Here is an 18,141-nt window from a genome sequence, read left to right on the forward strand (position 1 = left end):
TTGAGTTGTGAGTGGCAAAGGCAGAGCAGCAAGCTGAACGGCTGAATCCTGCAGAACGGGTGCATGCGTACCTGCGGATCCATCATCATGCCTCTGCTGGACAGTCTGCGAGCTGGCAACAACAAAAGCAGAGGGCTGGTGTGTGGGAGGGTCTGCGGTGGGCTGAGGAGCATGCGGTATGGTATGCAGAGCATGCTGTAAGGTATGCGGCTCATGCTGCATGGTATGCGGCTCATGCTGCATGGTATGCGGAGCATGCTGTAAGGTCTGCAGAGCATGCTGCATGGGCTGAGGAGAATGCCGCATAGTGCTGGAACCCGGCAACTCCTGATGCGGCAGCTCACGCATGTTAGCAGATGGTGCAGCAAGAACATGCGTCTGGCAGTGAGGACTGCGTATCGGTGGAGGAGCTCTCACAGGTGGGGTGTGGGAGCAGGCAGCCGCAGTATCTGCTGAGCGCACAACCTCTGCGGGTTGTAGGTTAACAGGAGAGGTGTTAACCTTCTCGGCATGATACTCCTGCATAAATGCCGCAAGCTGAGACTGCATAGTCTGCAGCATGGACCACTTAGGGTCTACTGTGGTTGGAGCAACAACAGACGGAGCAGAGGCCTGTTGAGGGACCACTCTACCTCTCTTGGGAGGTGTGCAGTCATCAGATGACTGCGGCGAGTCCGAACTGACCCAGTGGCTACACCTGGGCCGTTGGACTAGCTCGGAAGGGACCTTACGTTTGAGCGGTCGTGAGACCTTGGTCCACCGTTTCCTCCTGGAAACCTCTTCCACAGACGAGGAATGTAAGGGCTCATTCATCTGTAAGTGGATGGGACGATCCTTAGCAGATACGTCCGCAACCACTGAGGATACATCCGTGCGCCGATCAAGGCCTGCCGAACCCTTTGGTCCTTCGACATTGCTTCTCCCCTGGGCTTGGGAGCTTGCAAGAGGTCCCGGACTGGGAGGACGACTGGCACGCATAGATGTACCCTCATGCGCAACACTGACACTGACACTATGCACATCACTAGCACTAACACTTCCCACTGCACTCTTCGCTTTCAGCTCTCTGACATCTGCCAAGAGCTGATTGCGGTCACTAACCAACGACTCCACCTTCTCACCGAGAGCCTGAATGGCACGCAACATATCAGCCATTGCAGGCTGAGCATTCGTAGCAGGTTCGGGAGTCACCACCACAGGGGAAGGAAAAGGTTGAGGGGCATGGGGAGAGGAAAAATCCACAGAGCGAGAAGAACTCCTCCTATCTCTCTCCTTCTCTAACCTACGTGCATATCTGAGGAATTCATTAAAATCGAATTCCGAAAGCCCAGCACATTCCCCACATCGATCTTCCAATTGACAGGATTTTCCCCTACAATTGGAACATACGGTGTGAGGATCTATAGAGGCCTTCGGAAGACGCCTAGTACAAGTCCTAACACTACACTGCCTGTATTTAGGAACTTGGGAATGGTCAGACATCTTGAATTTAGAGGTAGTCAAGGGGGAATTCCAAAATTAAGCAAAGATCGTTAACCAATGAATCAAATTAATTCCAAAAGCTTGCTAAGCTAAGGATAAAGCTTCCTGAACAGCGAAGGCTAAACTTCAGAGCAAATACATCACCAAAACGTGAACAAAAGACTCCAAAATCAACAGCGTATCCATGTAGGTCTTGCCGGCGGCACGACAGAGGAAAAATTGAGGTCTTGTTGACAAGAAGTACTTGAGTACCTGACCACAGATGGCGCTGTTGTGTACACCCCCACCTGGATAGCGATCGCTGGCGTATCCCGACCGTAGATTTCTGTCGGGCAACGGAGTTGACAGCTACATGATCATCGGGTAAGATTAATATTGAAAAACTCCAGTTTAGCAACAGCGAGTAAAGTACGTCTTGTCGACACCTCGACAGAGAGAAAATTGAGTCTTTGTTTACATAAGAGCTGGGTATCTGGTCGACAGATGGCGCTGTTGGGCACACCCGCAACCTGTGTAGCGATCGCTGGTGAGTTTTTTCCGTAGAGTTTGTCTGTCGAGCAACAGAGTTGCAGCTATATATTCACCGGCTAAGTTAAATATTTAAAAAAAAAATTAACAACATCATTTCATTCCATGTTTTTGTCTGTTATGATACATAAATGTAAACCAATTAAAACAAATACAGTTCTTCAAACTATACCATAAGAGTGCATACAAAGAACTATATTACAAAAATCCATGAAGAATCTCTCAATCACTGTTACTACGGACTTTGGACAACTCAATCATTCTCTCAATTTCTATTTCCTACAGATTTTTGTTTCCCAAACATTCCAGGTGGCCGAGTCAAAAAAAAAAAAATAAATAATACAAATAGTATTGTATTTCATATAAGTTATAAAGGTAAATAATTACTTTCAAAAACTTAAAACAATTCTCACATCTGAATATTTCATAACACACTACAATCCTGTACAGCATAGCAATATTTGAAACAAAGACTACAGAAGCCGAAAACTGTATTTCCTTAAAGAGTACATGGAATAGGTACTGTATCCTTTACCCAAGGTTCAACATAAAAAATTACTGACTGATTTATCTACAGTTTTTACACAGACAATTATTGGTTAACCAGAGGGATTAGGATTTGATTTTATAAGACCTACACAATTAAAAAAAAAAAAAACCATCATGAGGTATTTATAAAAATCAAAAGATTACAACACACTTTCAAGAAATTACATTTGAAACAACATCATTCTAATGAGCATCTACTCTAAAGATCAAACAGCTGTACATGAATGCACGCCTATGTTGTACTTATGCGGAATACTGTAAGCGGAGCATAATTTTTCAGTTATTGATCATTCACAGGGGCATTTAAAAATAAAAAGTTATATTCTTAAGAATTTTTGTGAATACTGAATGTTTCAATAAGTAAAGATAAATGACAAAGTTCAGTACCTTCCTTGAGTTAAACAAAAATCTGAATGGAAAGTAAATTATGAACAGAAGACTATTTACAACATAAAAGCAGTAAAAAAAAATTTCCTAACGATAAATAACAGCCTGTTTAAAATGGTAAAGCTTGAGAAATCAACACTGGGAACAGACAGGAGTTCCAACGTAGTCAAAGTAATTTTGACAAGACATTAGTAACCATACAGTTTTTCTTCGATCTACATCACTAGTTTATGCTACAGAATATATACAGTGTTTCAAAACACCATTGTAATGTAACATGCTAATATAGACAAGCCATAATCATACAATGGGAAACATCACTGAACTGGAGACCTACCTAATATTTACCTCTAAGGCTGCAAATGCAATCCATGACAGCATTAAATCCGCAAAAGACCGATACCTCCGCTATATGAATTTAAATTTTGTACCAAAAGTAACTAAACAAGCAATACAAATAAAGCTTGTTATATACTGAGGAGACTAAAAAAAAAATTTACAAACATAACTACATTTTTCCTATATACTGAGCAGAGTCAATACACGACTCGGTAATTGGAAAGGATATTTATCATAAGAGTATCTTTATCATTGACATCAAAGATCTACTTAACTATTAGAATTGGAAGAAAAGCAGTCAAGCTTCTGTTAAATACTAGACAGCGAAGTACTAAAATTCATTAACGTATTGTTTGACCGACTGCCTCAACTATTGCAACATCAGCATGAAAAAAAAAAATTAAAACTTTATCGTTTACTGCACTTTCCTTTCTTAACACCAGACTCCAATCCTGCGATGCTTCTAAACCCACAGCCACTTTCGACAATTTCCTCTTTGACGCAAGTTACATAGTAGTCTTCCACCATGGGAAAATCTTCAATAACAATATCTTCCTCCTTTATATCCTTGCTTGTTCCTTCAGCAAACGAGTGAGTTTTGAAAGACTTGCGGTGGTCCAAAGCTAGAGGTTCTTTCAATGCATCTCTACTCTTTTCAGTAATTTTTTCACTATTTTTCTGGACAAAAATATCCCTAACCTTTCCATATCCCCCCAAATCACTTGTATTTTTGAGCTTAGTCTCAGAAGAATGTGATGTGCTAGGTCTCATATTATCTGTTTCATCCCTACAGACTTTCCCACACACATGCAACATGTGTTTCTTTAGTTTAGCATTGCTTTTGAAAACCCTTTGACAAACTTTACATGCAAGCATTAAATGGGTTTTGGTATGTTTAGCCAACTGCTGCTTGTGCTGAAATCTTGTGCCGCACACTGAACACGACAAGAGTTTTTCATTTGCCTGGATAATTGGATTTTTATGATAAAGACCCTTATGGGGAACCTTCTTTGAGAAAACATTACCCACATTATCTGATCCTGTGCTGGAATGAGTCCTCGAATGTATTCTCAGTGCACTGGCATCTGAAAAAACTTTGCTGCAAATGTTACATTTATTTGGCTCTCGATCTGCCGTGTTTGAACCATGTACCTCAACGCCCCTTTTATCTATACGAGTTTCGACACGTCCCACATTAGGGCATTCAGTTTTCTGAGAATGTGACATTATGTGAAACTTCAAATCACTGTCATTTGTAAAATATTTCTTACATATATGACACACAAGAGATGAATTACTTCTTATAGAGAAATCCTGTGTGCAAACACTCCACTTATCAAGCCTTCCATCAGCAGTACTAAACCTCTTTGTACACACAGTCCACGTTCCGTCAGCCTCTGGATGTGACTGGCTCGTCGCTGTGGAACTAGACGCTTGACTAACACTGCCTAAACTTCCCAAACTATCACTGTCATCATAACCATTATCAAAAGACAATGATTCAATCTGTATAATATCTTTTACTGTCAAATCTTGTCTTTGAGTAACCATATCTTCTGCGTTGACTTCTTTAACCACCAAGTCAGAGAGAGTTCTCATTCCCTCTTCCCCAGACTGCACAACCATAGAATCTTCATTGCACTCCTCATTACACAGTTTTATGCTAAAAGATTTTTCTGTATCAACTTCATCAATGCTTTCACCAAACTTAATTATTACCCATTCATCCTTTTCAATATTATTTTGACTTTTGCTGATATGAGTATTTGTTAACTTTTCATCAATATTACCTCCAGTTTCTATAATGACACAACCATCACTGCTATCTTCATTGGTCAGCTCTTCATCACCATGTTTTATTGAATGAATTTTCAGTCCTGTGGTTTGCACGAAACTTTCATCACAGTCACGACAAACCGAAGGCTTCTCTTTAGACTGTGAGCACATACGGGAAATTAGGGGATCCCTTTCAGCATAACTTTCAGTAAAAATTTTCTTACAAACAACACAAGTACCGGTAAAACGTTTGATTAAAGGGAGAGACCTAACCCGTTTTTCGGGAGTCATGCGATTTGTAAATATCTTACTAAACGTAACGCTTTCACTGGTGCTTACTTTATTCTGAAAACTCATGCTTGATTTTGGTTCAACAGATGTTTGTACAGCTTTCTTGAGAACCTTCATAATGCTGAAATATGACTGACAGCAAATACCAGAGCCAAGGATTTACCATATTATACTTGTGTAATGAAATATAGCCAGTAAATTAAATAGTATTACACACAGCAGCAAGGAGAGTTGTCATACAATACCTGTAGTTTGGAAATGTACATAAAAAGATTCTCATTCACCTTTCTACTTTATCACAAGAGTTATTGGATGCCCCAAGTCACTTCATTAACTCCAATTCCTCCTTTGTGAATATCTGAAACAAAATTAATCATTAATACTGATGTCTGTATCCCCCCTCAAGACATGAATCTCCTTAAGTAAAGAGACACTATTTATAATGATTTTTGTTTCCTTACTCCTGGCACAGGGATTTTAGGCAAAAATATTTACACGACTAATCATAACAAAGAATGACATTCTCTCAACAGAAAAACAAGTCTTATAACATAACATTTTTTTTATTCAAAGCCGTCAATCATATTAGTATGCCTAACATCTCGCACCTTTATGATCCTCAGACTCATTTTCTTATGAAATAAGAATAGCACTAACTTGTGACACTAATACCACCCAGATCTTGCAGCATTCATCAGCTTCCCATCTCATAATTTATGAAGAATGGTCAAGCAACACTGAGACTGGTAGGGTTGGAGGCAGTCACTAAATGAAAACTAGCTTCTGGAAATTTTTGAAGGAAACTCTGGAACACCATCGGAGTGCAAGTGATGGGAGGGTGAAGATTTTCAAAGGGTAGGCAGTATCTTTAATGAGGGACTTCTACAAACCACTACTATGCTCTGTATCACTGCCATGTTGCCATATGTGTGTATAACACACAGGCATCTTCCACACTCGTGGCAGCTGGAGAAGGGGACTGCTGACTTCAGTGTCGCCTTCTTTCCCTCTGCGTTGGCTAGGCTGGGCACAAAAGGATGTTATGTCTGCGCCCATATTAGAGGAAGAAGCAACTAGAGGTCCTGATCGAGCTTCACAAGTAGTCGCAGTTTCTTTCAAAGTCGATTCTTCGAGCGTGACAGAGCCTGAACCCTTGAAGGTAACCGCATTACGGATGAAGAAGTCATGGTTAGCCTTCCTCCACTTCTCTGCTGTTGCTTCTACATCCTTTTGAATAAAGAGGTGAAGTCTCCAGCACCAGGCATTTCCCTGTCCAATTTAGTCTGGAGAATTACAAAAAATCTTTATACTTCCTATTCAGAAGCCAGTTCCTCCATTGGTTAACCAACTCGTATGAAAGAAGGTCAGCATTTTTGCACCAGATGGAACCCATTTGCTGTATTTCACCAGTGTCTCAGGATTTAACAAATCCTGAGTATTGGCAAGGTAGGTGACTACACAAGACAACTAGTCTATGCAGAAATCGTCCTAAGGGTTAGAGGCTGGCCATAGAAGAGGATTCCATGGAAGCAGACTCATGGCAGAAGATACAGCCTGAAAAGGCTGGACCTTCTGTCTTGAGCCCCTCCAAGGCCAATCCCATCATCAAAGCAGAAACTGCTTGGCCGACGGGAGAAGGATAAGGGATCCCACCCTGAAGTATTGTATGAGGAACATTCTTTGATGAGAATGTGACGGTGGGAAGATCTTACTTGACCAGCTAGACTGCAGTTAATTTTTGGGCCTGGAAGTCTGAGAATTCACCGTATCCAAGGCAATGCAAACAGTTCCAACTATAGCAACTCCAGTGAGACCTTTGATCCTCAAGGAGTACCAGATGATTGTAAAAATGTCAACAAGCAAGTACTCAGTCTCAGTGTTCTCAACATCCACTGCCGTCGAACAGAATTCGGACGTCATCGGAGTGTTGATCACATGAGATTCTTCCTCCCAACAATTACCTCAGATGACAGTTCTTTCCTATAAGGTCAAGCACAATCTAGATTGAGAACAAAAATGGGAGTGTATTTTGAAGATCATATTTTTCCTAAACTTTCTGGCCAGACACAGGCTCTTACGAAAAAAAACCCTGTAAAGGTTGATAGGGGCCAAATCAATGATCTGCTTCCCCTTCAGAGACTAAACTACCTTTGTCACTTATGACCCCTGAGGTTGATGGAGTACAGGGTACAGTAATACTCCGCCCTACATTGTTAACTAGTTCCGAGAGACTTGGTATAAGCTGATTTTCAAACGTAGGTTGGATTTTCAGCCTATAAAGGTTCCCTGTACATGTTCATAACATAAATAAGTACTTGCAAGTTACAACCTGCTATCATTTTATGAAAACCTACTTTAGTCACTGTGGTAAGAGCAGAGGCATTTGCTTACATACCAGTCACCATGAAGTGAAGGACCTTGTCACCGATTGTAAGTACGCAATGAAACATCACGGTGTTCTTATGTGTACTAAAAGCAGTCCTGGGTAGTGAGTTGTCCTTGTTCCCAGTCATGCATGAAAACTTCCTGGATAGTGGACTGGGCACGAGATTAAGAACTAGTGACATGGGATCTCATTCAATATTGTGCAAGCACATGGAATTGTACCCAGTAATCCAGTAGTCACGAGACTGATCGGGCAGTGACTGATCACGCAGACTGACGAATGCTTTTCTGAACATGCTTAACTGAGGAGACCGATCATTAGAACTAGAGAAGGGTGGCACCCCTTATTCAGACTACAGTGAATGAGATCCGATAGAACGAGTGTAAGCTCCTGTACTGCATACCTTGTCTGGATCGGTTGTCACCACAGCACCATCTCTCTTGCATAAATGATGTGGATTAAGTCAGGACACAGATTTCTGTGCTTTGAAGGTTGTTAGCGCTGGTTCTCGTAAGTATAAACAAAAGTAATATCCCATTATATGAATTCAGTAAATTTTTCAGTAAGCGATTGAAAGCTGAAAAGGAGTTATAAAAAATAAAGTTGGTTAGGAATACTTGAGATACACATCAATAGATATTGTTGACACATAATGCCCAACTCTCTCTGACTCTTCTCTATTGCTCATTGTTCCCAAAAAATTGCTATCATATATGTATGATTTTTTACAGCAATTACAGTATTACAAATCTAAAAGAATTTCTATTTTCCGTAAACTACTGAATTCTGAATCCCCAAGTAGTCTTCTGAAAAAAATTTGGGAATCCTTTACAGGCGTATCCGGGATTTTTAGTGTAATCTTACAAGAATGATAGAGATTGGTAAGTAAATGTAAAATCTTAAAATGATCTTTTATCCTGCCCTGTGGCAGAGACTCGGGTTCTAGAAGGAATTTGTTTCCATAAACACTGAATTTGTTTCCGTAAACCCTCTCTTAAAATGTGAACGCCGGATAGCATACGCATAAATGCAAACAATTAGCTAATGCAAGCAGAAAGGTTTCTTGATAAGGAAACATATCCATCCTTAAACTCATGGGTTTTAAGAGTGATGTCAGTGCCCAAGCAGGGGAATAAACCCCTTATTCTATATCCCTAACTGTCTCACACGTTAGGGGTCTAGTAGGACAGCCACTAATCTAAAGAGCATTCAAGAGAGAGCAAGCGCTTGTGTGAGCTAAGTGACCACCTTGAACGTTGAGCAACGCTCTGCGATCAAATTAAGTGAACGCCGATGTGTTAACTTAATTCAGGAGCCAAATAAATATCGATAATAACGAATCAACTATTTATTCCTGAATGGATTTATTTATAATACGAAGTGTTACCTTCACGGCTGACAAATAACGACTCCTCATATAGGAAAAGGCGGGAGGCGAAAACCATTACAGTAGACATGTAAACAAAGTAACAGTAGTAATTATTATATGTAAACAACTGGTCGTTTGACCATACAACTGTTGAACGACAATCATAACAAGATGTAGATAGAACTCTAGTATACTTCAACTTCCTTTTTTTTTTTTTCTTTTTTTTTTTTTTATTGGATCAGAAAATATTTACCTTTAGAGTTCCATCATAAATAATGAAAATAAATGTACATTACAACGTAAGACTTATCTCTATCAAATGTTACAATACAAAGTTTATACTATTCCTTTTACAAAAATATATTTAATTACATTGCAAATCTGACAGTTTTTTGTCTTAATCTTCCACTTCGTCTCGGTTCCCTTATTTCTCCCTCGGTACTTTCAAACTTCATCTGTGGATCTTCATCAACATCTCCTCGGTATTCTCGAAGTAATCTACGGTTTCTCCATAGCAACTTTCCATTCGATAACTGGACATGATAGCTTCTATTCCGTAAACCAGCTTTGACTATTTTTCCCCTCTTATCCCATTTCTTGGATACTGGGTCTTGGATTCGAACTTCTACCCCAGGCAAGAATTCTTTCAGCTTTTTGGCGGATGCATTGTACCACATTGCAGTCTTCATTTCTCTTTCTTTTCTTTTCCTTTCTGCTTCTTCAATTTCTTCCGCACTTTCTTGCTGAAAAGCACTGTGATGAATGGGAACAGTAGATCTGAGAGGATGTCCAAACACTATTTGGTTCGGCGATCGTCCATCTGCTCTTGGAGTGTTTCTTAGTTCCAACATTGCTTCTTAAATGTTTCATCCACCGTTGTTTTATTTATCTTTTTTAGTAAGGTCTTGACTTTCTTAACAAAGGCTTCTGCATGCCCATTACTGCTTGGGAAATGGGGTGAGCTTGGGCCCCACTCGATGCCCTTCCTCTCCAGAAACTTCTGAAATTCAGCGGCTCAGAATTGCGGTCCACCATCTGTTCGGATCCGTTGGGGGTTTCCCATTATTGCCATCATTTTTATCATTGCCCCCACAATAGATCCTGCTGATGGATCATCTTTCCATTCATGGACCATCGGATATCCACTCAGGTGATCAGCATAAATCAAGAAATGTCTGCCATTACAGTAAAATAGGTCTGCAGATACACATTCGAACGGTCAAGATGGTAATGGGTCTGATTGTAGTGGTTCCTTTCCCAAGCTGGGTAGATGGCATTGGCATGTCTCACATTTCTCTACTAGCTGATTTATGTCATTTGTGATACCAGGCCAGTATACACACATACGGGCACGCTGCTTCGTTCTTGTAATTCCTTGATGAGCAGTATGCAGTAGATTAAGAACTTCTCGTCTCTGTCCTTTTGGAATTACAATGCGCTGCCCATATATCACAAGGTCTTCGTCAATAGCTAATTGGTGCCGTATGGCTTTATACTGTTTCACACATGCAGGTACATCTTCATGTCCTACATTGTCATTCCTGACAGCAGTTACTAATTCCATGTATTCTGGATCTCCTCTTGCGGCTTCACGTAACTTTTCAATGATGAGGTCAGTGCATCCTTTCCCATCCATTGAATTCCCACTTCCTATTGATGCGATCCGAATAGCCATCAATGTACGTCCCTGTAGATAGTCTTCACCTTCATCTGGATCCTCCACGGGTGCTCGGCTAAGGCAATCTGCGATAGCATGCTCCTTACCTTTTCTCCATTTGACAGTGAATTGATATTGACTTTGGAGTTCTGCCTTCAAATTCTGCAATTTAACATTTTCAACCTGGGTCAAAGAGTATTTGTTGAATATTGACAAGAGAGGACGATGGTCAGTAATCACCGTAAACTGTGGTAGTCCAGACAAATATAACCTACTTTTCTTCAATGCATATCTGATAGATAGAGCCTCTAGTTCTATCATGGAGTACCTGGTTTCAACATCTGTCAGGAACCTGCTTCCACAACTGATGAGTTTCCATCCATCTTCATGTCGTTGAAGCACGATGAAGCCAAATCCATTTAGTCTGCTTGCATCAGTTTCCACACGAGTTTCCCGAAGTGGATCAAATTGTGCAAGAACTGGTGTTTTTACGAGAAGTTGTTTCACTTCTTTAAAGGCTTCAGTATGTGCTGGCAACCATTGAAACTGATTCCTGGTTTTCAAAAGTTCCCTCAGCGGCGTGCTCGCTGCACTAATGTGCGGGCTAAAGGATCCTAACTGATTTACCAATCCCATAAAACTTCGTAGTTCGGTGATATTTGTCGGCGTTGCAAAATCTGCAATAGCATTCACTTTCTTTGGATCTGCTTCTGTCCCGTTTTTTAACAAAACATACCCAGCAAACTGAACTTGTGGTTGAGCGAATTTGAATTTTTTCTCATTCAATGAAATGCCATGTTCGATGCACCTGTTTAGGAATGCCCGTACATCTTGTATGTGTTCCTTATACGTCCTACTTGCAATCAGCACGTCGTCCACCACTTTATGGGTTCTTTCCAAACCATCAATTGCCAAGTCTCCTCTGAAATTGTAACTGTCACCAGTGCTGATGAATCCCATAGGCGCTCTCTTGTACCGAAATCTTCCCCATGGTGTTAGGAAAGTAGTAAGATCTCTTGAATCTTCATGCAACTCTAATTGCCAGTAACCCTTGACAGCATCACATACTGTGAAGTATTTAGCACCATGAATCACTTCATTTATAGCATCCTGTGGCGTTTTGGCATTGTGTACCGTCCTATTTACTTGCGAATTGAGCTTTGTGAGATCGACCGTCATTCTGATCCCACCATCTGGTTTCGGGATTACAACGATTGGATGGCACCATTCAGTTGGTCTATCTCCAATTCGTTCAATGACATCCTGATTAATCATGTTCTCCAGCTCCTTCTTCACTGCATCCCGCAATGGGTAGCTCACTGGTCGGGAGGCATAAATTGCAAAAGGTTTTGCATTTTCCTTAAGCTCTATTCTCATCGGTGCAGTTTTCATAGTTTTTAACCGTCCTTCAATGCTGAACACTTCTGAGTAGTCTTCTATGATCTGGTTCCTCGTGTTTATGCTGAATTCCTCCACTGGGCTATTTTTTTCAGTACACCGAAGATCTGTGATAATACGAACTGTTTTTTTCATAGGAAATGGGAAATTTTCATGCACGATGTGCAACATCTTGCAGGCATCAAGAGATATATACATCTCCTCACTTTTAACGTCACTACAAAAAATAACATTTTCCACACATTTGTTGCCATTACCATGTAACACTAAATCAGTCTCTCCAATAACATTTAGTCTTTTGCCATTAACACTTTCTAAGTACTCTTCACAGAATTGGAGGTCCTGTTCACCAAGTATCAAATCCTCCATCATTCCCACACCAGCGACAGTCCTCTCTGCTCCTGTATCGGCGATGACCCATTTTCTGATGACATGACTCTTCAGTGGGTGATGGATGTCAACTGACAACATCGGACGTTTCTCAGTACACCTAGAAATGTCAGCGACATGCTTGCGTTTATCGGCTTTAGGAGACGATTTTATAGCGTTTTCCTTTCTCGGACTTTCACAGGCCTTACTATAATGGCCAAAGCGACCACAATTAAAACACTCCTTTCCCATTGCTGGACATTTTTTTCCTTGTTGGTGGGCTGAAAAACCACATCTGTGACACTTTGCGGATTCATCTATAGAGGATTTGTTGGCATGACTTTTTGTTCGCTGTTGACTTTTGCTTCTTTTCCGGGTCTGCAATCTATTCATATCAACACTATAACCTCTACTCAATCTCTGATCTTCTTTCCCTGCCAACTCACGGTTGCGGCATAAAGTGATCGTCTCACTAAGGTTAAGTGCAGGTTTCTTCCCCAACAGTTCCTGTCTTACACTCTCATCGCGAACTCCGGACAATATAAAAGTGGCAATCCATTCATCAGCACTTATGTCTGACAGGTTGACATCCTCTGCTTGCTCCCGAAGATCCACCAGAAAATCGTCAAATGACTCTCCGGATTCTTGCTTCCTCCGAACAAGCTTGTAACGGTCTACTGCGATGTTCCGTTGTGATTTAAGGTGTCCCCTAATCCTCTCTATGATTTCATTCAAACTTAATTGTGTATCCATTGGGATTTCCATTGCATGGCGAATTCTTTGAAGGAACTCTGGTGTGCAAAACGTCCAAAAAGTCGCAATCTGGTCCTCTCGAGTTTTCTCCCCTAGCTTCGCCACCTGTGCGTAATTTTCCCATGTAGCCTCCCATCTCTTGAAAATCTTCAAAGTAGTACCATCATCTAGTAACTCTGGGGGTCGAACAGAAATTTTTTTTGTCTCACTTCGGCGACTTCTCTCAACTCCTGTGGTTGCGTTATCATTGAGATCAGCCCGAGGTGTGACTCGTTCAAGGATTGCAGCTAATTCTCGTTCGCGGCGCTCCTGTTCACGTGTAAAGCGTTCTTCCTGTGATTGCATTTGCTGTTGTAGCATTTGCAACATAGTAAACATGGGATCACTTGCCGCAATAAAAGTAGTTTCCTTGTGCTTTTCAATATGAGTCTTTATTCTCTCCTCAGTGTCGCCTATCAAATTGGACCTTTCGATGGTTATTTGAAGTAGTCTTGATAATCTTGATGTATTATCCTTGTTGTCATAGGGAACTCCAAGAGCCTCCAGGTAATTCTTGATTTTATCACGATCTAAATCACCAATATTTTCTTTCGTGAGGGTAAGGGCTTCCTCACGAAGTTCAACTACACTATAGGCATTGTAGTGGTAGGGTTATTCTTTCTTCTTGTAGATATCTTCCTTTATACTCACTGCGCCATGTGTTAACTTAATTCAGGAGCCAAATAAATATCGATAATAACGAATCAACTATTTATTCCTGAATGGATTTATTTATAATACGAAGTGTTACCTTCACGGCTGACAAATAACGACTCCCCATATAAGAAAAGGCGGGAGGCGAAAACCATTACAGTAGACATGTAAACAAAGTAACAGTAGTAATTATTATATGTAAACAACTGGTTGTTTGATCATACAACTGTTGAACGACAATCATAAGAAGATGTAGATAGAACTCTAGTATACTTCAGCCGAGAGTGCTAGACGCAACAAAATTGTGAGCCGACACAGGATTGCAAGCTACCACAGGTTTGCAAATCTGGCTAGGATAGTGTGCTCTACCCCAACAGGGAGAGCAGGCTCAGAAGACCATGAGCATTCACAACTGCGTGATCCAGGCTCACTAATTGAGAAGTATTGAGAGACTGCTTGTTTCCAGCAAAACTCCGGAGACACAACATCTTTCAACTTTGGCACTGTGAGCCTGGATCACAAGGCATTGAGAGATTGGTTAAACAAGTGAAACTCTGAGGTGAAAAGATAGCTTTCACCTTTAGCAAAATCTGCAACCTGAGACAGCTTGCCAAGATGTCCTGAGAGCTCTGAAGAGCTAGAGCACTCACACCGGGTTGCTTCTGAGCCACCTGGATAGATAGGCTACCAGTATAGGACAGCAGATCATGGTAGCCACTGTGACTGCCGGAAAACCCCGAAGGTTCAGCGAGCTCAAGTGAAAGGCTAGCTTCCACTTGAGTGCACTGAGAGGTAGCTTGTTAAGAGAACCTCCCAATTCACTACTGTAAAAGCAATTTGATCGCTGATTAAGTCCGGCAATCAGATCACAAAGCAACCAGCTTCCAATAAACAAGGCTGAAAACATTGAATTAACAGTACTCACTAGGACACTTGTTGCTCGTGTGTGTCCATTGACGGATATGCGTACACAGACAGAAACAGACTTCCTCATTGAGGTTATCTGATCCTAAGACTTTAGAGAAGTTTAACTCCAAGGAGGTAAAGGTGAGCCCCTGGCCTGACAGGTATTAACCTTTAGCCATCCTACAAAGTAAATGAAGCCTTCATATTAATCAAGTCTCTAACTGAAGGACAAAATTCCCCGAGATGCTGTGTCATATCGGGAATAAAAAAAACAAGAGTACCGGCACAAGTTTTCATTTTGACAAGGCCAATGAATGTAGGAGACATCTGTCTTCAACCATGGCTGAGATCAAAGTGAAGAAGGTATGAGCGAGTGAGGTAGGGGGGCTTCTCCCCACTACAACTGGTAACCACTCGAAAACTTGATGACACTTCATTAAAAGTTTTTATGGCCATGTACCAGCTTGCACTGATTTTGTTCTCCTATGTAAAGAACATAAAGTTTGTATTCTGTGAGGTAACAAACCTTATAAACCATGTGTAAAGAACTAACTGAATGACAGTGCCAACAACTAATATTATGATCAGGAATAAAACATTTAATAGACCAAAGTTTTGTCCAACAAATTAAGATGAGTCAGCAGCTGAAGACTAGACAGAACAATACTTGAAGCGAGATACAATGAAAGAATTAAAAAAAATGTCTAAAAGACTCACAATAAGACATTTTTGTGTAATTGAAGAAGAAACAGGAATATGGAAAATTCGTAAATAATTTGTACTTTTCCTAACTATACAAATCTTATCTATTTAATAGGGGTATTACTTTCGGTGAAGCTGAAATGACGAGCCATTGATTTTTAACTAGGGTTAACTACCATAACGCTAGTTAATGGGGGTAGGGGAGGGTAGCTTGCTACCGCCCCCCCTCACACACCTGCGATTGAGCTCACTTTGCTTGGAGGTAGGACTTAAAGGGGGATAGGGCTGGCAGGTAAGTTTGCTTATATAGCTAAGGTTTGTATAGTTAGGAAAAATAAAAAATTATCTACGAAATTGCCATTTGTTCCGCAACTGGAATACAAACCACGCTATTTAATAGGGGTGACTCACCCATTAGGAAGGGTGGACATCCCAGCCAATCTGGCTTTTGGCTTTTACCCAGGAGCTCCTTATCTGAGTGTATTAGTACTCAAAAAATAAAGAGTCCCTGCACCTCGCTACATAAGGTCCGTGGCCTACGCAAGCAGTGTGTTGAGGTATGTAGAAGTGTGACTGTCCTGGTAAAGATATTCCAAGTTCTTTAGAAGGAAAAACTGTGTAACTAGGACTTTCCCAATACCACCTCGTCAGGGTATGGGGATGCAACAGTTTTAGCTTAATACTAGGTACACAAGTGAGCATGGTTTACCTGCATTGGTCTGGGGTCGGCTATGCAGAGAACCTAGGATGCTGCTTTCCCCAAGAGAGGGGAGAATGAAGAAAAGAATAAAGACCAGTCAAACCTTTTCATTCACGCAGACTAATACCGGGTAACAATGCCCTCAACCTTCTGCTACTTGCCCGATAAGGAGCTTGAGGTTTTAAACCAGCTGTTGTGCAGCCACCACAGGACCGATAGAGAACGTATCGAGTGTCCTGTGGGTCACATCTTGCAGGTAGTGGGATGTGAATGTGGACTGACGATTCCACACTGCAGCTTGAAGAACCTGTGTCACTGAGAAGTATCTCATGAATGCCAGAACAGCTCTGGGGTGACGTGACAGAGGAGGGTCTGGATTCAGTGCGTGGTCTATGACCTTGCGAATCCATGCTGAGATGGTGTTCTTAGTGACCCTCCTCTTGGTCCTTCCTGTGCAGACGAATAGTGCAGGCTCAAGAGGACGGGCTGCGGCTGTTCTCTTAAGATACAGCCTCAAACTCTTCACTGGGCATAGTAAGAGATGGTCTGGGTCATCTGTTACAGTACGGAGACTAGAAATCCGGAAGGAGTCGAATCGTGGATCTGCTACTCCCAGGTTCTTAGCAATAAACTCGGGGACGAAGCTGAACGTTACCTCTCCCATCCTTTTGAATGGGCGATGTCGTATGAGAGACCATGAAGTTCAATGACTCGCTTGGCCGAAGCCAAAGCTAGCAGGAACACCGTCTTCCAAGTCAGGTGGAGATCGGTTGCCTGGCGTATTGGTTCATAGGGAGGTCTCTGAAGAGACCTGAGAACTCGAACCACGTTCCATGGGGAGGTTTCACTTCTGACTGGGAGCAGGTAATTTCATAACTCCGTATGAGTAAGGAAAAATCTAGCGATGAAGATATGTCCATTCCTTTCAGTCTGAAGGCAAGGCTTAAGGCTGAGCGATAGCCTTTTACGCCGAGACTGACAGGCGCATTTCTTCACGCAAATACACGAGGAACTCTGCTATTGCTGGAATAGTGGCATCAAGTGGAGAGATACCCCTTCCACGACACCAACCACAGAAGACTTTTCCCTTTGCCTGGTAGACTGCTGCTGATGACTTACACAGGTATCCAGCCATCCTAGTTGCAACTTGTTGCGAAAATCCTCTCTGAGAGAGGAGATGCTGGATAGTCTCCAGGCGTAAAGTCGTAGTGAAGCTACGGCTTTGTGGAATATATTGGCATGTGGTTGTTTGAGTAGATTGTGCCGTGGAGGGAGTTCTCTTGTGGGCTCCATTATGAGCTGCAGAAGGTCTGGAAACCATCCTGCGTGATGCCAAAGCGGAGCTATGAGGGTCATTGAAAGATTGACCGATGTCCTGGTCTTGTTGAGTACCCTATTCATCAGACAGAATGGGGGAAAGGCGTAAATGTCAATGTTGTCCCATCGTTGTTGGAAAGCATCTTGCCAGAGCCTTGGGGTCTGGGACTGGGAAACAATACAGCGGGAGCCTGAAGTTCAGGGCTGTTGCGAAGAGGTCCACAGTCGGAGAACCCCACAAAGTCAGGACTTTGTTGGCTACTAGATGATCCAAAGACCACTCGGTACTCACTATCTGAGATGCTCTGCTCAGGTTGTCGGCGAGCACATTCCTTTTGCTCGGAATGAAGCATACCGATAGTGGTATCGAGTGGATTTCAGCCCATCTCAGTATCTACTGTTAGATGGGATAGCTGCTGCAAAAAAGTACCTCCCTACATGTTGATGTAAGCCACTACTGTGGTGTTGTCGCTCATCACCACCACTGAGTGGCCTGCCAGAAACTGTTGAAGGGCCAGAAAGACGGCCTTCATCTCTGG

At 41.9% G+C, this 18,141-nt stretch overlaps 1 protein-coding gene across 1 annotated transcript; it reads right to left on the bottom strand.

Moving 5' to 3' along the window:
• Nucleotides 1–2,112: 2,112 nt before the first annotated feature.
• On the bottom strand, nucleotides 2,113–5,630 carry LOC137653535 (RB-associated KRAB zinc finger protein-like). The gene has a single exon (XM_068387014.1). It carries the CDS (start codon nucleotides 5,467–5,469, stop codon nucleotides 3,694–3,696), a length of 1,776 nt encoding a protein of 591 aa, XP_068243115.1. The 5' UTR covers nucleotides 5,470–5,630; the 3' UTR covers nucleotides 2,113–3,693.
• Between the last annotated feature and the right edge of the window lie 12,511 nt (nucleotides 5,631–18,141).

The sequence above is a fragment of the Palaemon carinicauda genome, chromosome 14 (assembly GCF_036898095.1).
Source record: "Palaemon carinicauda isolate YSFRI2023 chromosome 14, ASM3689809v2, whole genome shotgun sequence".
NCBI lineage: Eukaryota > Metazoa > Arthropoda > Malacostraca > Decapoda > Palaemonidae > Palaemon > Palaemon carinicauda.

Bases quoted from the DNA above. Each gene is read 5' to 3' on its own strand.
- LOC137653535 (XM_068387014.1), bottom strand. From the start codon at position 5,469: ATGAAGGTTCTCAAGAAAGCTGTACAAACATCTGTTGAACCAAAATCA.